General features: G+C 33.9%; 1 protein-coding gene across 5 annotated transcripts in view; it reads right to left on the reverse strand.

The window, feature by feature from the left end:
- The window catches only part of FXR1 (FMR1 autosomal homolog 1), a 60,544-nt gene that overhangs the window by 537 nt on the left and 41,788 nt on the right, over window positions 1-18,219 (reverse strand). The window contains exons 11-17 of one of the 5 annotated variants that reach the window (XM_042903568.1): window positions 13,803-13,889; window positions 12,326-12,383; window positions 12,176-12,238; window positions 7,039-7,242; window positions 5,076-5,276; window positions 4,270-4,350; window positions 659-750 (exon numbers count right to left, since the gene is read on the reverse strand). In XM_042903568.1, coding sequence (XP_042759502.1) covers window positions 659-750; window positions 4,270-4,350; window positions 5,076-5,276; window positions 7,039-7,242; window positions 12,176-12,238; window positions 12,326-12,383; window positions 13,803-13,889 — 786 coding nt within the window. Of the gene's footprint in view, window positions 1-658; window positions 751-4,269; window positions 4,351-5,075; window positions 5,277-7,038; window positions 7,243-12,175; window positions 12,384-13,802; window positions 13,890-18,219 lie in introns of all 5 variants that reach the window. The other 4 variants (XM_042903566.1, XM_042903572.1, XM_042903567.1 and 1 more) reach the window with 4 other exon arrangements.

Consider the following 18,219-nt stretch of genomic DNA (forward strand, 5'->3'; position numbering starts at 1 on the left):
TATGACATTGGATCAAAGAATTAAAATGTTCTTAAAAGTTTCAAAGCATATACCAATGTATTCCACCTCTACTGGTCTTTCAACTCTATCTCTAGTACCTAGCAGCCCTTAACAACAGGAAGAATCTGGACTTGTTTACTGAAAACTTGAACCTAATTTAATTTTAACCACTGGAAAGCTCACCATGTAAAAGATATAAGGTTAATACCCTAAGCAAATAACGCCTATTTTACTCACCTTTACATTTCACATCCGTTAAAGCATTTAAAAGACTTGACACTTAAAGAGGTCTATAGCTATCACTGAGAAGAGATATATATAGCCTACTGCTCCCCAAATTAAGCCAATAGTCTCTGTCCAATATCTTTGGATAGACTGAATTTTACAAATGCTATTTGGAATTCTAAATGAAAAGTATTCCAGGCTCAAGCATGCATATCTTCAGTTACCTGGGGCCAAGAACAAAACAAAGAGTAGTCTTTAAAATATTATTTGTCTAGTTGGGGAAACAAGTGATCATACAATAAGATAAGAAGTAAACATAAAGCTAAACCATACCAAAAAAAAATAAAATAATAAAATAATAATAAAAAACAAAAACAAAAAAAACAGAAACGAAAACCAAACCAACAAAACCTACAGGTTAAATTCTCCTTACCATTTCTTTCTTGTTTTTAGCCAAAGTTTCCCTTGGGATGTTTCTTTGTCTGCTCTGAGACTCAGCTCTAGAAATATAATCTGCAACTGTGACTGTTGAAGATGAGAAAAAAATTACAGGTGTTGAAAAATATTTCTAAAGTTTATTTATGGATAAAGAGTAATTTTACTTTTAAAATAAACTGACGGTGGGTAACCCAATTTCAAAATTTTAAGCTGGGTACCACCTCCAACCAAAAACAAAGCTTGAAAAATGTGCCTGTGATTTAGTGCTGACAATAGAAAATTCCAAGCTGGAGATCAAGGAAGCCTAGATTTTAAGTCAGCTTTCTTAAGAATCCAGCCATTGCTTCTGGTTGACTCCACGGTTGGGATAAAGTTTGATATAGAAATCCACAACCAAGAATAGGAAATGCAGCATTCTCAGCCCAGTGTTTGCAATTCTCAGTGGGGAAAAAATGGGGCACATTTGGTGCAAATCACGGTGTGCTATACTTCACCAGAGATATAAAAGATGTACTCATATATTAGTTTTTTTTTGTTTTTTTTTGTTTTTTTAAGTACAAGATATCCAAGTGTGGTATTTTACAGTCCTTCTTTTAACATTTCACACTAGAAACCATTGTGAGTGATCTAAAATAAAAAACTACAAGCAAACTAAAGATGGCAGACCATCACCCTAAAAACGTGGACAATAATCCTGGTGGGGAAAAGGGCCGCCATTAATTCTGTAACAATCCCTTCCCTGCTTCAATAATCTTTCAAGGGACTAACTGAAGTGTATGTGTGTTTGCAAGGAAGTGGATGGCAATAGTGACATAAGAAAAAGACTAACACAAGCTAACACCCTTCTGCCAACCCAAGTGGAAAAAAATGATCTCTGTTCTACAGGTACTCTGGCCTCACTTAACACCTCAATCCTTTCTCTTTAGGACTTTATAGCTTAGAATTTACTGATTTGAAGAAATGTCAAAATGATTGCTCTCTTTCAAAGAATTATTTTCTCCCAGAAACTGGTGAAGAAAATCTCTGATTATGTGAAATACAAGGTATTTTAAATTACAGGATGAGAGCAGGTTTATGTAAAGAATGAAAACTTCAAGTAAATTTTAAATTATTTATTTAAAGTCACTAGGGGAGAAATGGTCAGTCCATTAGTTTCAAATTGTATGAAAATAAATCATTTTGATAAAATAAGAAAGCTGGATGGTATTTACAATTCACTTTTTTGTGATCACAAACTAACATAATCCTTTTATAAGATCCAGGAACGTTCTGAAACTATTAATCTTTTTAAATCTCAAAAAACCACTTAATTCAGAATGCAAATCATTTATTAGAAACAGCACTAAATAAGAGATGTTTCCTGTCTAAAACTGCCTCTTGTCTTCCAAATTGTAAGAAACTCACTGTGCTCATTTTGAAGCTTTTAAAATCATTTAAATCCACTGTTAATTTATAAAAACACTTAGTAATAGTTTCCACAATTAAGAGGAGGAATACTATCAAGTCCATTTCATTATTATGTACACATATATGGTGGCAAAAACATTCTAGAAATGATTCTAATTTGTGTAACACCTTCATGAATTCATTCTGTTTCCATAGTTCAACCCTTAGTGACACCTGGAAGAACTCAGCTACTTGGAAACCCTTCTGCATAGACAGACATATTGCTAACTTTGAGTATGTGACAACTGTTAGAACCCTTCATCCACTATGCACACACACAGAATAATATACTTTTTTGATATGGGTATCAACATTAGAGGCACATAGCTGGAAAGGTAAAAACTTACCAGTGCCCCTCCCCCATAAAGGGAGGTACAACTAAAAACAAACTCAATTGACTCAAAACCTGTTTATAGCTAGTCCTTACAATACTAGCCACTTAAAAGGTCAATGAAGATTAATAATTAGAAAAAAAGATAGGCAATTTGTGCAGCATAATTTGGACTGTAGAATTTCCTAAGTGGTCTAAGTAAACCAACTTGACACAAGTGTTATAATCACATTCTTATTAGTAAGGAATATTCACTGCTTAATTTATACTAAAGACAACAAGAAATCTTGAGCAAATGAGAATAAATTAAATTATATAAGGGAATGTTGACATTTTAGGAGGCTACTTTCCTAGAAGCACTGCCAGGGGCAAGGAGAAAATGATGTGCCTGTTCCATTAATCCTATCTTGGGGGGGCTGGAGGGGGGGCTTTTAACAGTTTTTTAGGGGGAGGAGGCGGAAAGGCAGGCTAGGGGACAAGAATTTCCAGGAAAAGTGGCAATCCAAAGAACAGAGTAAAATAAGAATAAATGCACTATAGAACACAAACCATCATATTACTGGACACCCCAAACTACTCAATTTTCAATTAATATCATACAGAAAAATCTTTCTCTTCTTTAACACCACTATGTTTTTGATGTCCACTGACTTAATAAACCACCATCTAGTTAAAAAATTATGTTATATGTTAAACCCACAATGTACCTTGAATTTTCTTATAAACTATGGCCAGAAAGTACTGTATTCACCACTGTGCCAACTTTAAAAAACAAAATAAATATGATTGCTTGATCTAAAGAATATTTCTAACACTACAGAGAGAAGAAGAGAAAGGAAAACAATAAAAAAACTTGGTGGAAACTTTCTATTTTTGACAATATTAAATTCCTTTTTAATTTACAACTACCTTTTAAACACGGACTTTTCTTCAAGAATGGAACTAACACCTTTAAAACCAGTTTTCCCAAATGTCTCTGCAACCACTAAACCTAAAATATTAAAGATACTTGAATTTACATTCTGTATTTGGGGAATAGACACCCAAAAATTTGCTTTTGTAAAGAATGCAGAAAATGATTAGTTCAAAAGGGGTTTATTTTTGGTGCACACAATTTCTTCATTGTGAATATACACGTGATTCTCTGTACACAGGAAACGGAATTATGTTCAAAATAATATAGACACAGCAAACAAGTTTCTTTGAAGTTACTAAAAATTATGTCTACTTAAATTAACATTCTAAAACTAAGTAAGTACTATTAATTTGAATAGTTAGTAGGTGTAAGGGAAAAGGCATCACACTACAGTAAACAAACAAAACATAACATGCATTCCTCTTATTAGAAAAAAGACACTTTCAAGTATTTTTCTCATTTATGCTTTTTTTGTTAACTGTGGGTATTTACAATTCCCACAAAAATGAGGTGCTGAATCCAGATATAGTGAGCAGCACCATGCAAAAGTTGCCCAATTTTGCCAATCAACCTCAACCACAATCTACAGCATAGTCCCTGGGATGGCAGGCCCCAATTCAAGTATGAAGAATCTGCCAAGTGGACAAAATAATCGTCTTCTCAATAGTATTTCCATGTAAAAAAATTAAAACACAACATTAGTTCAATTAGACAGGTTACTAAACATTTACGAAGTGAAGAAAGAATGCATTTTAGTAGTCTTATTAGTTGAGAAAACAATTTATGTAATGCACATCTTGAATGTATATGCACACATGTGTACATGTAAGTATAATATATTTAGAAAGCAGACACATGACATTTGTTTCATGCTTGTGACCTGGTGTTGTCAACAGGTCCACTCAAAAGTTACCTGGCTGTCTATCTTCTGCCTGACCCCTGAAACGACGCCTGCGGCTACGATTGCGTCGCTGGGGTTTTTTTTCACTATCATCTGTAATTGCAAAGTTTACCATGAACTATTCTGACAAAAACAAAAAACAAAATAAAAAAAACTTCTTTCCTTCAAATATTTAAGAAAAGCGAGAGAGAACCTTTTAATTAAACAGGGAAGATAAAACGACATACATTACTGACAGGAAAATAATTTTGTAGTTTTAACCATTTCAAATAGATTAAAAATGGAATTACCATCTGGAAAGTAAGAGGGTTTTAACTCTTAATTGAACAAACTGAAAGACTTAATTTAAATTACCATGATTCAGGAATAAAGTCTTCCTTTCCAATACAATTTAGTTTTTAGCAAAGTTAATAACATTTTAGCCCTTTGAAAGTTAATGCCTACTCAATATACATACCTTCACTAATGTCATCATAATAATTTCTAAAGAAGCAAGCTGAAAGCCCAATTTTGGTTTATGAACAGTAAGAGTATTAAGTGCCTTGCAGTTTGAATATTTATACTGATTTAATGGCATCAAAGGGCACTTTTAATAAACACTTTCAAGTTTCAAATAATTTGGCTATATAAATCTGAAAACCAGACATTTCAGACAGATACAAAGCTATCTACCTTGTTTGAATTGAAGTAAACACTAAGAAAACTTCAGTATGTGAATTGCATTAAGTTTGGGTTTTGTTTTGTTTTTGTTTTTTGAAAAAAGCATCATACATTAACAATAGACAATAATATATCTTTTTCCCTAAGTGCTTACATACCTAGCCCATTTTCATTAACTGAAGCTGTATCAGATTCAGTCATCCCATCCATCAGAACAGCATCTTCATCAGTCCTTCGTCTACGAGACCGCCTACGACGGTTAGTACTGTGATGAGATTCGCTGGCATCAGTGTCTGCAGTCTGATCAGATTCTGTATTATCAAGTAAGCTGTATGGATTGCTGTCTGGATCTTTGAGCACTATATGCATGTCAGAGGCAAGAAATATTCGTTTAAGAGAGCTGCAGTCATTAGAAATGCTTTGATCTATATTGAACTACATCTACAATTCTCCCCCTATATTCCATATTCAAAAAAAATGTTTCCTGTATGACTATTTTTCCTGGAAAGTAATATGAAGAACTTTAAATGGCAATGAAAAATTAAAGCAGAAGATGAGCAAACACCCTCACCTTCCTACCACTTCTCTTTGTTTTGAAAATGTATTAGAAAACAGTATATTATTACTTGCTATTTTTGACATTCACATCCTTAGCTAGTCCTACCCAGAAGCTAGAGAAATGAAAAGTGGAGAGACATAAATACACAATTTTGTCCCCTTTACCAAGTTCAAGGTGTCAGCTGCTTCTTTGTGCTAATGTTAATGTGCTATACCCAAGTAAATCACAACACCTGCATTCCATGGCATAATAGAAATGTTACAAAACTGAAGCAATCAAAACAAGTGTATACAAAAAAAATCAAACTAAGAAGGTTCAAATTCTAACTGGTTATAGGAAAATATAAAGTTGACTAGTACTCCCATCTCCAGAAACAAAGAATGAAGGTGGGGTAAAGTAGGGTGAGGGTGAGAAAGGGAAAGTTTTAAGATATAATCATAAGGAAAAAAATACCCATCTTACCTATGTGCATTTATTGCCTCCACCAATCAAATTATAGAAGAAATTCACCTAATCACGATTTTTCCTTTCTAAGTTTCCGTAACAGCTAGCAAGCTAGCATCTTTGCAAAAGACACTAAGTTTATCCATTAATCATAAGCACTAGGTAAAGTACATTTATTGTGCAATTCAGCATACTACAATTTTACAAACCTTGGTAATAGTGAGCAATGTAGTAAAATATAAAAGTATTTCCCTAAAAGCCTGTAAAATGAACTTAGGGCTCAAAGATCACTGGAACCAGAGTACCTTTTAAAAATTGTGTGATTTGTTCCAGTTTTTTGTAGTTTGTAAGCAAGTCTGGTATATATTTAATTATATATACGTATGTTCTATAACATTTAAAATACCATACAAACTTTCACGAGGTATATATATACATTAAGAAAACATGGTTTTCTTAAAGTGGTATACAATAAAGATATGTTAAGGCTGTGTCTATGACATAATCTAGTTCACACATCTCTAATGATTCTGTCCCCCAGCCCATTAAGCTAAGCAAAAACATTCTCACAACTCCTACCAAAAAAAAAAAAAAAAGGAAGGAAGAAAAAGACATTGGAGTAAAAAGTTGCTCATGCATCTCAGTTCTCAGTCTTCTATACAGCTCAATTCCTCAAACAATACAAAAATTTTTAAATTTCACAATTCTTCCCTGTTCCCAAAATCGTACATAGTGCAGCAAAAGTTCTCAGTTGATTTTCAACATTAAGAATATTTAGTATTACATAACTTAGATCTCTCTTTGCATTAGAATTTTCTGGGTCTGGCAAACAGAAATATAGAACCCAAAAATTCTAGCGGAAAAAAAAACATTCTAATTAATTATGTAAGCCCCCCAAAACTAGAGGAATCTTTGACCACTGAAACAGAATCAGCCAACTAAAATTTCTGACTGGAAAATTCTAGCTAAACCTTCACTGAGAAACACTCTCCAAGGTTTCTCCTTATCATATGCTCCACTACCTTCCTCAACGAGAAGACACTTGGGGAATGAATTAACTTGTACAAGGTTATACTGTTTACAAAATAAGGATGCTGACATAGTACATAAAAGACTACCAGAACTGATGGAGGATTTGCCACCACGTGGTCCACCACGACCTCGACCCCCTGAAACACTTCTCCCTCTTCCTCCTGGGCGTCTCCTACTGTCACGCTGATGTCGGCTCTCTCGATCATCTTCTCCTGCCAATGACCAATCACTCAGCTCGTCTTTACGCTCAGATTCTGTTTCAGAGGGGTTAGACAGCTCAGAGTTTGTACCTTGGGAAAGAGAACATAAGCCAATTAGATTCCTGATTTTTTTAAAAAAGGGAAAATAAGGAGTGAAACTTTCCAAAATTATTTCCTACAAATTATTTTAATCACCCTATTAATTGGCTGATTCAAAGGAAGCTAAATTAAAATTAATGTGAAATTTACTAAGTAATAATCAAATATAATATTATACTAATAATATAGGATCTACTAGTGGGAGATTAAAAATTGGTTTAGATATACTGTAACTTGGTAATTATACTTAGCAGAGATTTCTGTTTCCATGAATACAGAAAATAAATATTAAAACAAGCAAAAAAAAAAAAAAAAAAACTGGTTTAGATGTGCAGAAATACAGCCAATATAGTATTACAGCAAAGACACAAAACATTACATAGATAATGCAAATGCAGTTAGTATCTGGAAATAGTCAAAAAAAAAACTTGCCCACTTTTAGGTTTTAGTATAATGAAATAACCGCTATTATATTTTAAAGCAAATTTAATCATATTCACAAAAACGAATAGTTTAATTGTACAGTGTATTCTACCATTATTTTATTGATTCTATGAAGCACACTATTTCACACTTTAACATCTCTGAAATCACAGTGTTTCTCATAATTGATAGTCTCTTATAAATTGTGAGTGTATCTTTAGTGGTTGTACATAAAACAATTACATTTTATGAACAGTGGCTTAAATTAGAATACACTATTTGAAATTACAGAATAAATTTTAAGAATGTTACTGAGAAGACAACTTTAACCTGACAGAAAAATTTATCATGACTCTAAGAGTTTACAGACCATTTCTAAGGTTCCAGTGACCTATTTTAATAGTGATCTTTTAAAAATTTAAACATTGCAAAGATTCTATAAAAGCCTGCAATATCATTATCATTATATCACAATTATGTGTTAGATTTAGATGACTCAATCACTACAATACTCATTTCCACTTCTATTCTTTGTTAATTCTGGGATGCCACTTCCATCCCTCCCTTTTATATCAAATATCCAAATAGATCTCTCCTTGAGAGCCCAGTTCAATTTGTAGTTTCAGACCAATTTAACTGAAAAGACTCCTCCCCTCCTCTTATTTCCTTAGAAGTAACATGTATCTATCATGCGATGCTGTCATGTGTTGTTTTCTATTTTTCTCCCTTTGGATTTACATCTCCCTTGGCCTATGGTAGAGCTTTCTTCTACCTCTAAATGCCCCCCACACACCTAACAATTAGCACAATTCTGTTAAAGCAATCTGCTGCATGACTTTGATGTTCATTTGCTCATCTCCCAAATAAAAGTGATTCCATGATAAACCACAAGTTCCCTACAGTTAAACCCCAGTCATTTGATGATGGAAGTAAAACGTAAGAATTCTTCAGATGCACAACAGTAAGGTACCCACAATAAAACTTAACAAATGAAGAGGCCTAACAATTTCCTTTCTCCTTTAAAGAAAATTCTTCAACATTCATCTTTTTTTCTCCACTTGACATTAAATATGGATGTAACCAGTCAATGATATAAGAATGACTTAGTTGGAACTTTTATAAAAAATACAGCAAGTTTCTAGTATTTACACTCAAGTGTGTTTATTAGGAACGAGAATCTCACAAAAGAGAATGTCTCTCCCAAACACTTATTTATCCAAATGACAAAAAAGAATTTATTAACTGATGTCACGGTTTTGTTGGAGTAAGGGCAATTTATCATTTCATGAGTAGTGAAAACATCCTTTGGAATGTATCTGAATTTATTGACAAACTTATGCACTGCCTGAAAACATTACCAAAATCTGAAGATAAGTAATCTCATTTTTGAAATTTTTACAAAGTCCCTATTGAATTCTCTCTAGAAATACAGTGTATTTAACTCAGTGTCACAAGCAAGGGAATTCCTACTAAAGTTTAACCTAAATCTAATATTCACAGGAGTGCTGATACATAGGGGCACATGTACCCCAATGTTTACAGCAGCACTTTCAACAATAGCTAAATTATGGAAGGAGCCTAAATGTCCATCAACTGATGAATGGATAAAGAAGATGTAGTTTATATATACAATGGAATACTACTTGGAAATGAGAAAGAATGAAATCTGGCCATTTGCAGCAACATGGATAGAACTGGAGAGTATTATGCTAAGTGAAATAAGTCAGAGAAGGACAGATACATGTTTTCACTTATATGTGGATCTTGAGAAACTTAACAGAAGTCCATGGGGAGAGGGAAGGGGGAAAAAATAGTTACAGAGAGGGAGGGCGGCAAACCACAAGAGACTCTTAAATACAGAGAACAAACTGAAGGTGGATGGGGGTGGGGTGGGGGAGTGGGGAAGAGGGGAAAATGAGTGCTGGGCACTGAGGAAGGCACTTGTTAGGATGAGCACTGGGTGTTGTATAAAAGCCAATTTGACAATAAATTATATTAATAAAAAAATATAGTATTCAAAAGACTTAAGGGGGGGTGGTCTAAATCATAAATACATTTCAGTAGATAAGACAGATACTGAAGTCAAAAACAAAAATGACTAATGAATTGGCTAGTGCTTTTGCTTTATTCATATTAAATAAAGCTTAAACGTTTCTGGGATGGCAAATAGAACTTTGCAGATGTGATAAGGTTAAGAATACTGAGGTGGGGAGATTATCCAGGTGAGGCCAAACTAATCGAGTGGATCTCAGCTACAGAGAACCAGAGACACAGCAGCAGAACTCTACAGTCACTGGCTTTACAAAACAGACAAAGAGGGGGTCAGAAGCTGGAAATATCAAGGGAACAGATTCTAACCTGGAGCCTCAAGAAAGGACGAACATACAGTCCTGCTGACAATTTTAGCCCACTGAGACTCATGTCTGACTTCTGACCTAGAAAACTCTTAATACATCAGTGTTAAGCCTTTAAATTTGAAATGTGTTAAAGCATCAACAGAAAACTAACAATGTGTTGAAATCACTGCAACCATTCTTTTAATTTTGCAAAACAGAAGTTAATGAATCCAAAAAAAATGTTTTACACTGGGCTTTAAAAATGATTCAAAGTAATCCATTTTTTCATGACTCCAAATACTTATTTTTAACAGAACTTTACATCATATTTTCCCCTCTCCAAAACTTCTAAAAGCTCTTATGAAGATGCTTTACATCCTTTTCAATGATCATGACTGCTTAACAGCAAAAGTACCATGTTTTATCAACTCCAATATGCCATCCATTCACTGAAAGACATATTTTGTGTGCCACTAAAGAAAATGTTGCCAATTGCAGTTTTAAAACATCATCCATTCTAAGGTATATACCAACTTCAGGGCTACTAGAAAAAGTTTCTTACATGACATACACACACACACACGTATATGTGTGTATATATATTATCACCTAAAAATCCTGGTATTAAGTAGACAAGAGAACATCTATAACCAAATTCAAATGGTTTTCTCTCAAGCCCACTAAAATTCAATAGCTATTTCAACAAACGCAATGATACTACTAGTCTGCAAAGTTTCAGAGGTAAGAGTGCCATCTACTGAACAACTTGCATAACTTTCTTCAATCCAGAGGATATTCCCTCTACCACTCATAAAAATTTATTATCTAATCATAAAAACTTATTATCTACTTTCAACAAAGGTATTTTGCAAAAGACTGGCCTCAGTAAGTTGACTTCCCAAAGGCTTATAAAAGTCTTCAATGAATTCACCATCCTCATCATCCAAAAAAAAAAGCCAAATCTAATTATCTGTACTAGTAGTTTGTGGCTCTAGAATCATTCAATATACTTATTTTCTCTTTAATCACTCATTATCTGTCTTCTGTATTAAATGTATTTTCAAGAATACGGTAGTACTTCACAATTCTCAGATCTTCACATGCTAAAACATGTTCCTGGAATTTTGCTTTTCAGCTCTCAATACAGAGTTAACTTTAAATAATAAAAAATATCAAGAAATTAGAACATGGAAATATATGAAAGGAAAGGGATAATTAACCTTTCAAGTCTACAACAAATCAAAGTACAGATTTAATATAATGCTGGCATTATTAGATGAGTCTTCAAACATGAAATCAGATGTGGAATCTGCACACTGTAAGCTTTTATATATTCCCACTTTCTCTAAATGCCTTCTACTTTGGAAAAGTCTTATGAAATATTTTCCTAAAGCAGTTAGGATGAACAGAGGAATGGAGAAAAGAGAAGGAAAAGAGAAAGGGAAGAAAACAAGGGAAGACAAATCAGGTCACTGCTAAGATCCAAGTCCAAATGCAGAAAAATGGAACTCCGAAGCTGAAGAAGAATAAGTGAAAATTTAGGATTAGAAAATTGTTGACCACCACCATCCACTGGCCCCTTCATACATCGGTTAGGGACCCATCCTCACAATGAAATACATTTTAGAAAAATGTTCATCTATAAAGTGTTGATTTGGTTCTGGCTTTTAAAAAGCCCTCATTTTAGTGAAATGTTCTTTGACAAAATATTGGCAGATGTGACAGATTTATATTCAAAACTGCCAACAGAGCTATTAAGTATATTTTAAAAAACTAGTACAGATGTGCTACATGCAACCTTAGCACACTAATTAGCATAGTATTTCATTTTTACTTCTCCTGGAGGGTAGGCAAAAGAGGATTAAAAAAAAAAAAAGATTCCTAGCAATATCATCACCATTAGTAGGTTTGATATGTTTACTTTCTATATATAAATGTGTACAAAAATTCCATATATATTTAGAATAAACATGATCATGAACTGCCAACCTAACAAAAAACATGTTTGATCTCATTACATAGCTCCTTGAACATCATATACCTTTTACAGTCATTACTATAAAGACATATGACTTGGAACGCTCTCCTGCCCTCCATGCCAAAACAGAGTGAAGAACTAACTAAATCAAAAAGTTAAAAAAAAAAAAAAAAATTGTTTTTTTTACCATAACCGGAGGTGTAATTAGGGCCCCGACGACCTCTGCCTCTTCCACTATAAGACCTAGAACCTTGTACAGAAGAGACGGTACTTTCATCAGTGGCATATCCTTTTTCCTTTTCAGGCCCTCTGGTGGAAGAAGGTCTGAAACCCATACCAATCTGTCGTAGCTGTTCATCAATCTGTAGGCGTTCCATTCTTAGCTGTTCTACTTCCTATGAGTAAAACAAAAAAGGTAAATATTCTTCTATGTTGTATCATTTTTACCATCTTAAAAAAAAAAAACTGAAGCTATACTACTCCCTACCAATGAAAGAAACTATGATTGTGACCATTTGGTAAAATACAACTGTGTACTTAATAAATACAATTCACAAGGTCATTTGCTGACTCAATTCATTAAACATTTATTAAATACCTTACTGAGCACCAACTATGCTAAGTGTTACAGGCATACAATATTAAAAAAGACAAGGACTCTCCATGTTCAAGGGTTATGTTTAACGGACAAGCATTAAACTATTTGTTGGTGGTTACAAGGTAGAATAAATGTTTCTTATGCTAGGGCAGTATTCTCACTGGGAGTTTTAGTTCCTATATGTAATAATGTATGTATGCATAAACTGTTAAATAGCTAATAATTACACAATATTACCAGACTCACCCCTCAAGAAATTAAAACTCTGCTAAGTGGGATATAGGTGCCATGTATAAGAGGGACTATTAACCTACTTTTCCATCAAAACAGTGACACCCAAGTTGTGGCCTAGAGGTACCAGGAGACTTGGTCATTCAGAAACTAAGGTCATTACAAGATGTGAAGGTAAGGTAACTTGACAAAGCTCTTGACTAAAAGGTAGTAGAGTACTAGAAGATAAAGCATGAACATAAAATGCCAGACTGAACTAAGATTTCTAGAGATGAATTTCAAAAGAATGGTATCAGATATGCTTTCGAAATATTAACATAGCAGCAATGATATGAGTGACTAAAAGAAAAACCCACTACTAGCGACAGAGCTGTTGAAGGTTTTACAAGAGAAACTTAGTAATAAAAGTAAAAAAAATAACAATTGTAACTTTTAGTAACTTATGGGGCATTTTCCTAAAACCCTTGCTCTTTATCAACTCAAATAGATTATATTAGAAACAATGGTTAAGATCAAATGAGGTCTACAGGGTAGTGCATCTGATTCAGAGAACACCAAAGTTACCAAGAAAGCACATTTTCACTCCCAGTTCTCTGCCCTATTTGCACCTAAAACATCAAGGTAAAATAAAATGGTTTCAGTGTAGCACAGGTAGATACATAAAGTGATGACAGTCACATTATAGGAACACAAGCATGATCATTTCCTAAAGAGTAAGGAAAGAAATATAACAGTTCAGAAAAAAGAGAAACAACGTGCATAAAGCCCATCATTTTATTATGGGACTTTAAATTTTTAAAAATTTTAAAGGACTTTTTACTTTTAAATTCTCATGTAGAAAAACAGGGTAAATCTGAAGCTTGATTAAATTAAATTAATTTATTTTAAAATAAAGAATTGAAATTTAACATGAATATAAAATTGATGTAACCTTTAGTTTAACATATGAAGCAACAATGACATGAATGTGGAACAGCATACAAACCTTTAGATAAGCAATATGGTACTCTAAAAGAACTTGCACATTTCCGATGCTTTCTTTAGTGCCAACAAATACAAATGGAACCATACCCTGTAAGAAAACACAATGTCTTCAGTATTTAATATTTTAACAAAGTTCTAGTATAAATGTGACATACCAATGTATAATTTGGAAAACTTTTCTAAAACAGCGATTTAAAATTTTAAATTTTAAATTTTTACTTTTAAAATACCAGTTTGTATCAGATTTTCTAATTTCTAATTCAATCTTTCTCTGTATACAAACCACCTTTTAAAGACATTTTCCTTGAACTGGTATGAATTTACAGACTAGATACCTCACCTTGGTGGTGATGGCTTTAAAATGGTCAAGTACATCACCTAGATTATCCCTGACAAGGGCACATAACAAAACCGTTAACGTCTGTGTATTGGAGGGAGTGCTTCTTGACCATTAACACAAGTGTCACCTAAGGAATACAAACATTTACACAATATAAAGGAATTACTAATATGGGCAAATATTTAGTCACCACTATTAAAGCAAATCACAGGATTAACTTTGCTGAATTTATGAAGTAGTACACTTCCAGCTTCTTAATGGCTAAGGAAAATAAGTATAAAGCCTAAATACACTCACCCAATCAGTTTCAGTGCCTTGCCTTATTTTGATTCTACAAATTAGTTCCTAACAGCTATTTAAACAGATTGGCTTAAGAGAGCATGAAAAAAGGGAATATAACAAGCTTAGGAAGTACGGAAGTCTTGACCCTGTCCTCTGGAATTCACAAGCAGATATAAGAGGGTGCAAAGTGAATTAATAAGGGGGGACGGGGGGGGGGGGGAATCTAAAACATTTTAAGCACATACTATATTTCTGGGAGTATATTATTTATTCTACATCTGTATCTTAATATTCATTAAAAAGTAACTTTAATACTCCAATTAAAAAAAATAGTCCACTTTTACAGTTGAGAAGGCAATTTGCCCAAAGTCATACAATTAGCAAATCAGTCAGCCAATTTCATATCCGGTCACCTAACTCCAAATAACAACTACATGTTACTTGCCAGAATCTACACTAAGGAAAATGGACAAATAAAACAAAGTCCCTATTCTAAAGGCAATCACAATCTCAGAAAAGATACTAAACATTTCTGCAATAATCTTATTATGTAATATTAGTGATATCAATAAAAAACACAAGAATATTAAAGTAGAATATGGACTATGCCACCACCCCAGATATGGAAACTTTGGGAATTCCTAAGAATATTATTAAAGTAAATGTTAAAAACAAATAGAATTTACCAAGTAGGTAAAGAAGAGAAAGTCATTCCAGACAGATGATCTGGAAGGAATTAAGAGAAATACAATGCCTTGACCCTGAAGATGAGATGCTATCACCAGTTAGCTACCTCCAAAGGACAGGCAGAAACACAACCTTAAAGGCACATATACTACAACATATTTTAATGACTACTATAAAGCCACAATAAAAAATCTGAAGAGTAAATGATTATTACTAAATATACAGATTTCTAAGAGTTTTTCAGTGAAATTTCTTGATTTTTTAAAAATACTAGTAACTGATCACTTATATTTAATAGATGGCACTGAGACTACCAACTAGCACATGGGAAAAATAAAGCAGGATCCCTGTTCCTAATACACACACACACACACACAAATCCACTGGAGTGAAAATTTACATACTTAAAAAACCCCCGCAAATGAAATACAAATGAATTTCTGAATTATCCACATGTAGGAAAGACCTTGCCAAGCATGGCAAAATCAAATGTCTTAAGTCATAAAACAAAAGTCTTAAAAAATCCCAACAGCATAAAAAATTTACGGGGGGGTGGGGGGGACATATCAAGGAGAAAGAAAGAATATTTACTACAAATATGAAAAGACAAAAGACTAGCTTCCTTAAAACACAAAAGCTCTAGGGGTGCCTGGGTGTCTCAGTGGACTCTTGGGCTCCACGCTGAGCTTGGAGACCACATTTATAAAACAAACAAACAAACAAACTGGTGGCAAGTATGTGGAAAATAGACATAATTCCTACACTGGTAGAAGGAATGTGTGGTGTGTGGGAAACTAAGAAGATCTAAAAATTTAAATATCTTTTACCCTTTGATCTAAGAAATCCACTTCCAGGAATTTACTCTCCAGTTGTAAAGGATGTTTGCTGCAGCACTGTTTTTAGTAGCAAAACAAAGACATAAAAAAGGCAACCAACAACCATCTAAAATCTATTAGACACAATGGAGAGAGGAGAGATATGGACAGAACACAGACACTCATTTGTTTTTCACACTATACCCTTCCGTGCTAGTCTAACTTGTATATAAATATTATTTATTTTTCAGTGAAAAACTCAAATCCACCAACATGGGGCTTCAACTCAGGACCCTGAGATCAAGAGTCACATGCTCTACTGACTGAGCCAACCAGGCACCCCTCAAACCCAATGTTAAAAATTGATATAAAATATTTATCAAGCACTTAACCCTATACAATTCATTGGGCTAGAGTAGAGAATATGAGAATTCAGATTTCATTTCTTGATTCAGAGTCCATAATGTGGCTTGGTGAGGTTAAGATAATAAACAGAAGATTGAGAGAAAAACCATTAAATACTCAATTACACAGATAATAATTGCTATGATAGAGATAGAAAAAGACCCTCTCAGGCTAAAGGTGGGTCACCAAGGACTTCAGAGTAAACAAGCCATAAACAGAGTTGGCCACAGGATTTAGCTTATGAAATGGTAGCCCCAAATAAGTGAATGCCAACCTTCAGATTTGACTTAAAATGCAATGTTTTGAAAATTTTTAAATTTTACACATTATTATAGGTTTCTAGCTTCTCTTAATACCAAAGATATAGCAACACATAACACATACATTCGCACATGGCAACCAGATAAAAGCTAAGCAGCATCTGTTTCTTTTATAGAAATGGACCGTGTACTCCCCTATCCCTGGTCTTGTATAACCCAACCTGCTTCATCATTTAATAATCTGCTTGGTTTCTGTAAGCATATAAGTTTCTTAACGCTGGCACAGAAATAGGGGTGACACTGACCAAAACTACAAACAGTATATAGTACGGTGAAGTTCTTATTTATAAGAAAGACCTAAAAGAGTCAGCCTGCAACAAGATTTTTCTTTCTTTTTTTTTTTTAAGTAGGCTCCACACCCAACATGCGGCTTGGACTCTTGACCCTGAGATTAAGAGTTGCTTGATGTATATCGACTGAGCTAGTCAGGTGCCCCACAAGAAAATGTTAAATACTAGAAAGCAACTAGAGGTAAGTCAAGCTAAGAGAAGAACAGATAAGTAAGTAGATAAAACTAAGAAATTTACACTGGATTCCTATAATGGCCCTAACCAATACACATCTTGATAGTCAAACCAATTTTTAGGCAGTGGTTGTATGCCAAATGGATTATTTTATACATTAAATATAAAGGGGAAAAGTACAAATTCCAATACTATGACACCTTGATTTTAATCCCCCTCTCAAAGGCAATGGGAGGTAGGGTTGCTTAAAAAGTAAAATTTACTTGAAATTTAAAGCAACTTTGGAAGCAGTGTAGGCATGAAACCAATTTGAGCCACCAACTACTCATTTCTCTAAGTCATGTGTTTTTCCTTTTTTTTTTTTTTGCCTCTACATTCTAATTAAAGGGAATAAAGGAAATGGCTCTTCAATAGGCATCTTTACAACATCCAACACATGAGGACTCCTTTGACTACAGTTGTTTTTGTTTTTTTAAAGAGGTGGTTTTTCCCAACAGGCTAACAAACTCTTCAAGCAATAATCTATTCTGCAAAACTAAAGCTGTTTTCTAGGAGATAATTTGGAAGAAAATGCTTACCTTATATTCACAAGCATACAAAGTTTAAGACACTGGAGCCACCCAGTTAAGAGATCCTTAAAGGGATGGATGTGTAAGGAAGTGCAGTATAGACAAAACATTAACATGTGAGAAGGGACTGAACAAGGAATTTCAGAAAGTTGTTGTCAGAATAGCAACAAAGGGGCACCTGGGTGACTCAACTGATTGAGCATCTGACTTCAGCTCAGGTCATGATCTCAGGGTTTGTGGATTTGAGCCCCATGGCAGGCTCTTTGCTAACAGCTCAGAGCCTGAAGCTTGCTTCAGAGTCTGTTTCTCCCTCTCTCTCTCTGCCCCTCCCCCACTCATACTCTGTCTCAAAAATAAACATTAAAAAATAAAAAAAAAATTTTTTTGAAAAGAATAGCAACATAAAACCTTAAAGATTTCAATTAAGAAATAATCAGGGCTTTCAGATTCCAAAAAGGGTCAAGTACACAGTTATTTACTAAGAATTCCTTTAAAACAAACTTTTGTCAGAGTATCAAATTTTACAGCTCTATCCT

This window comes from Panthera leo, chromosome C2 (assembly GCF_018350215.1).
Source record: "Panthera leo isolate Ple1 chromosome C2, P.leo_Ple1_pat1.1, whole genome shotgun sequence".
NCBI lineage: Eukaryota > Metazoa > Chordata > Mammalia > Carnivora > Felidae > Panthera > Panthera leo.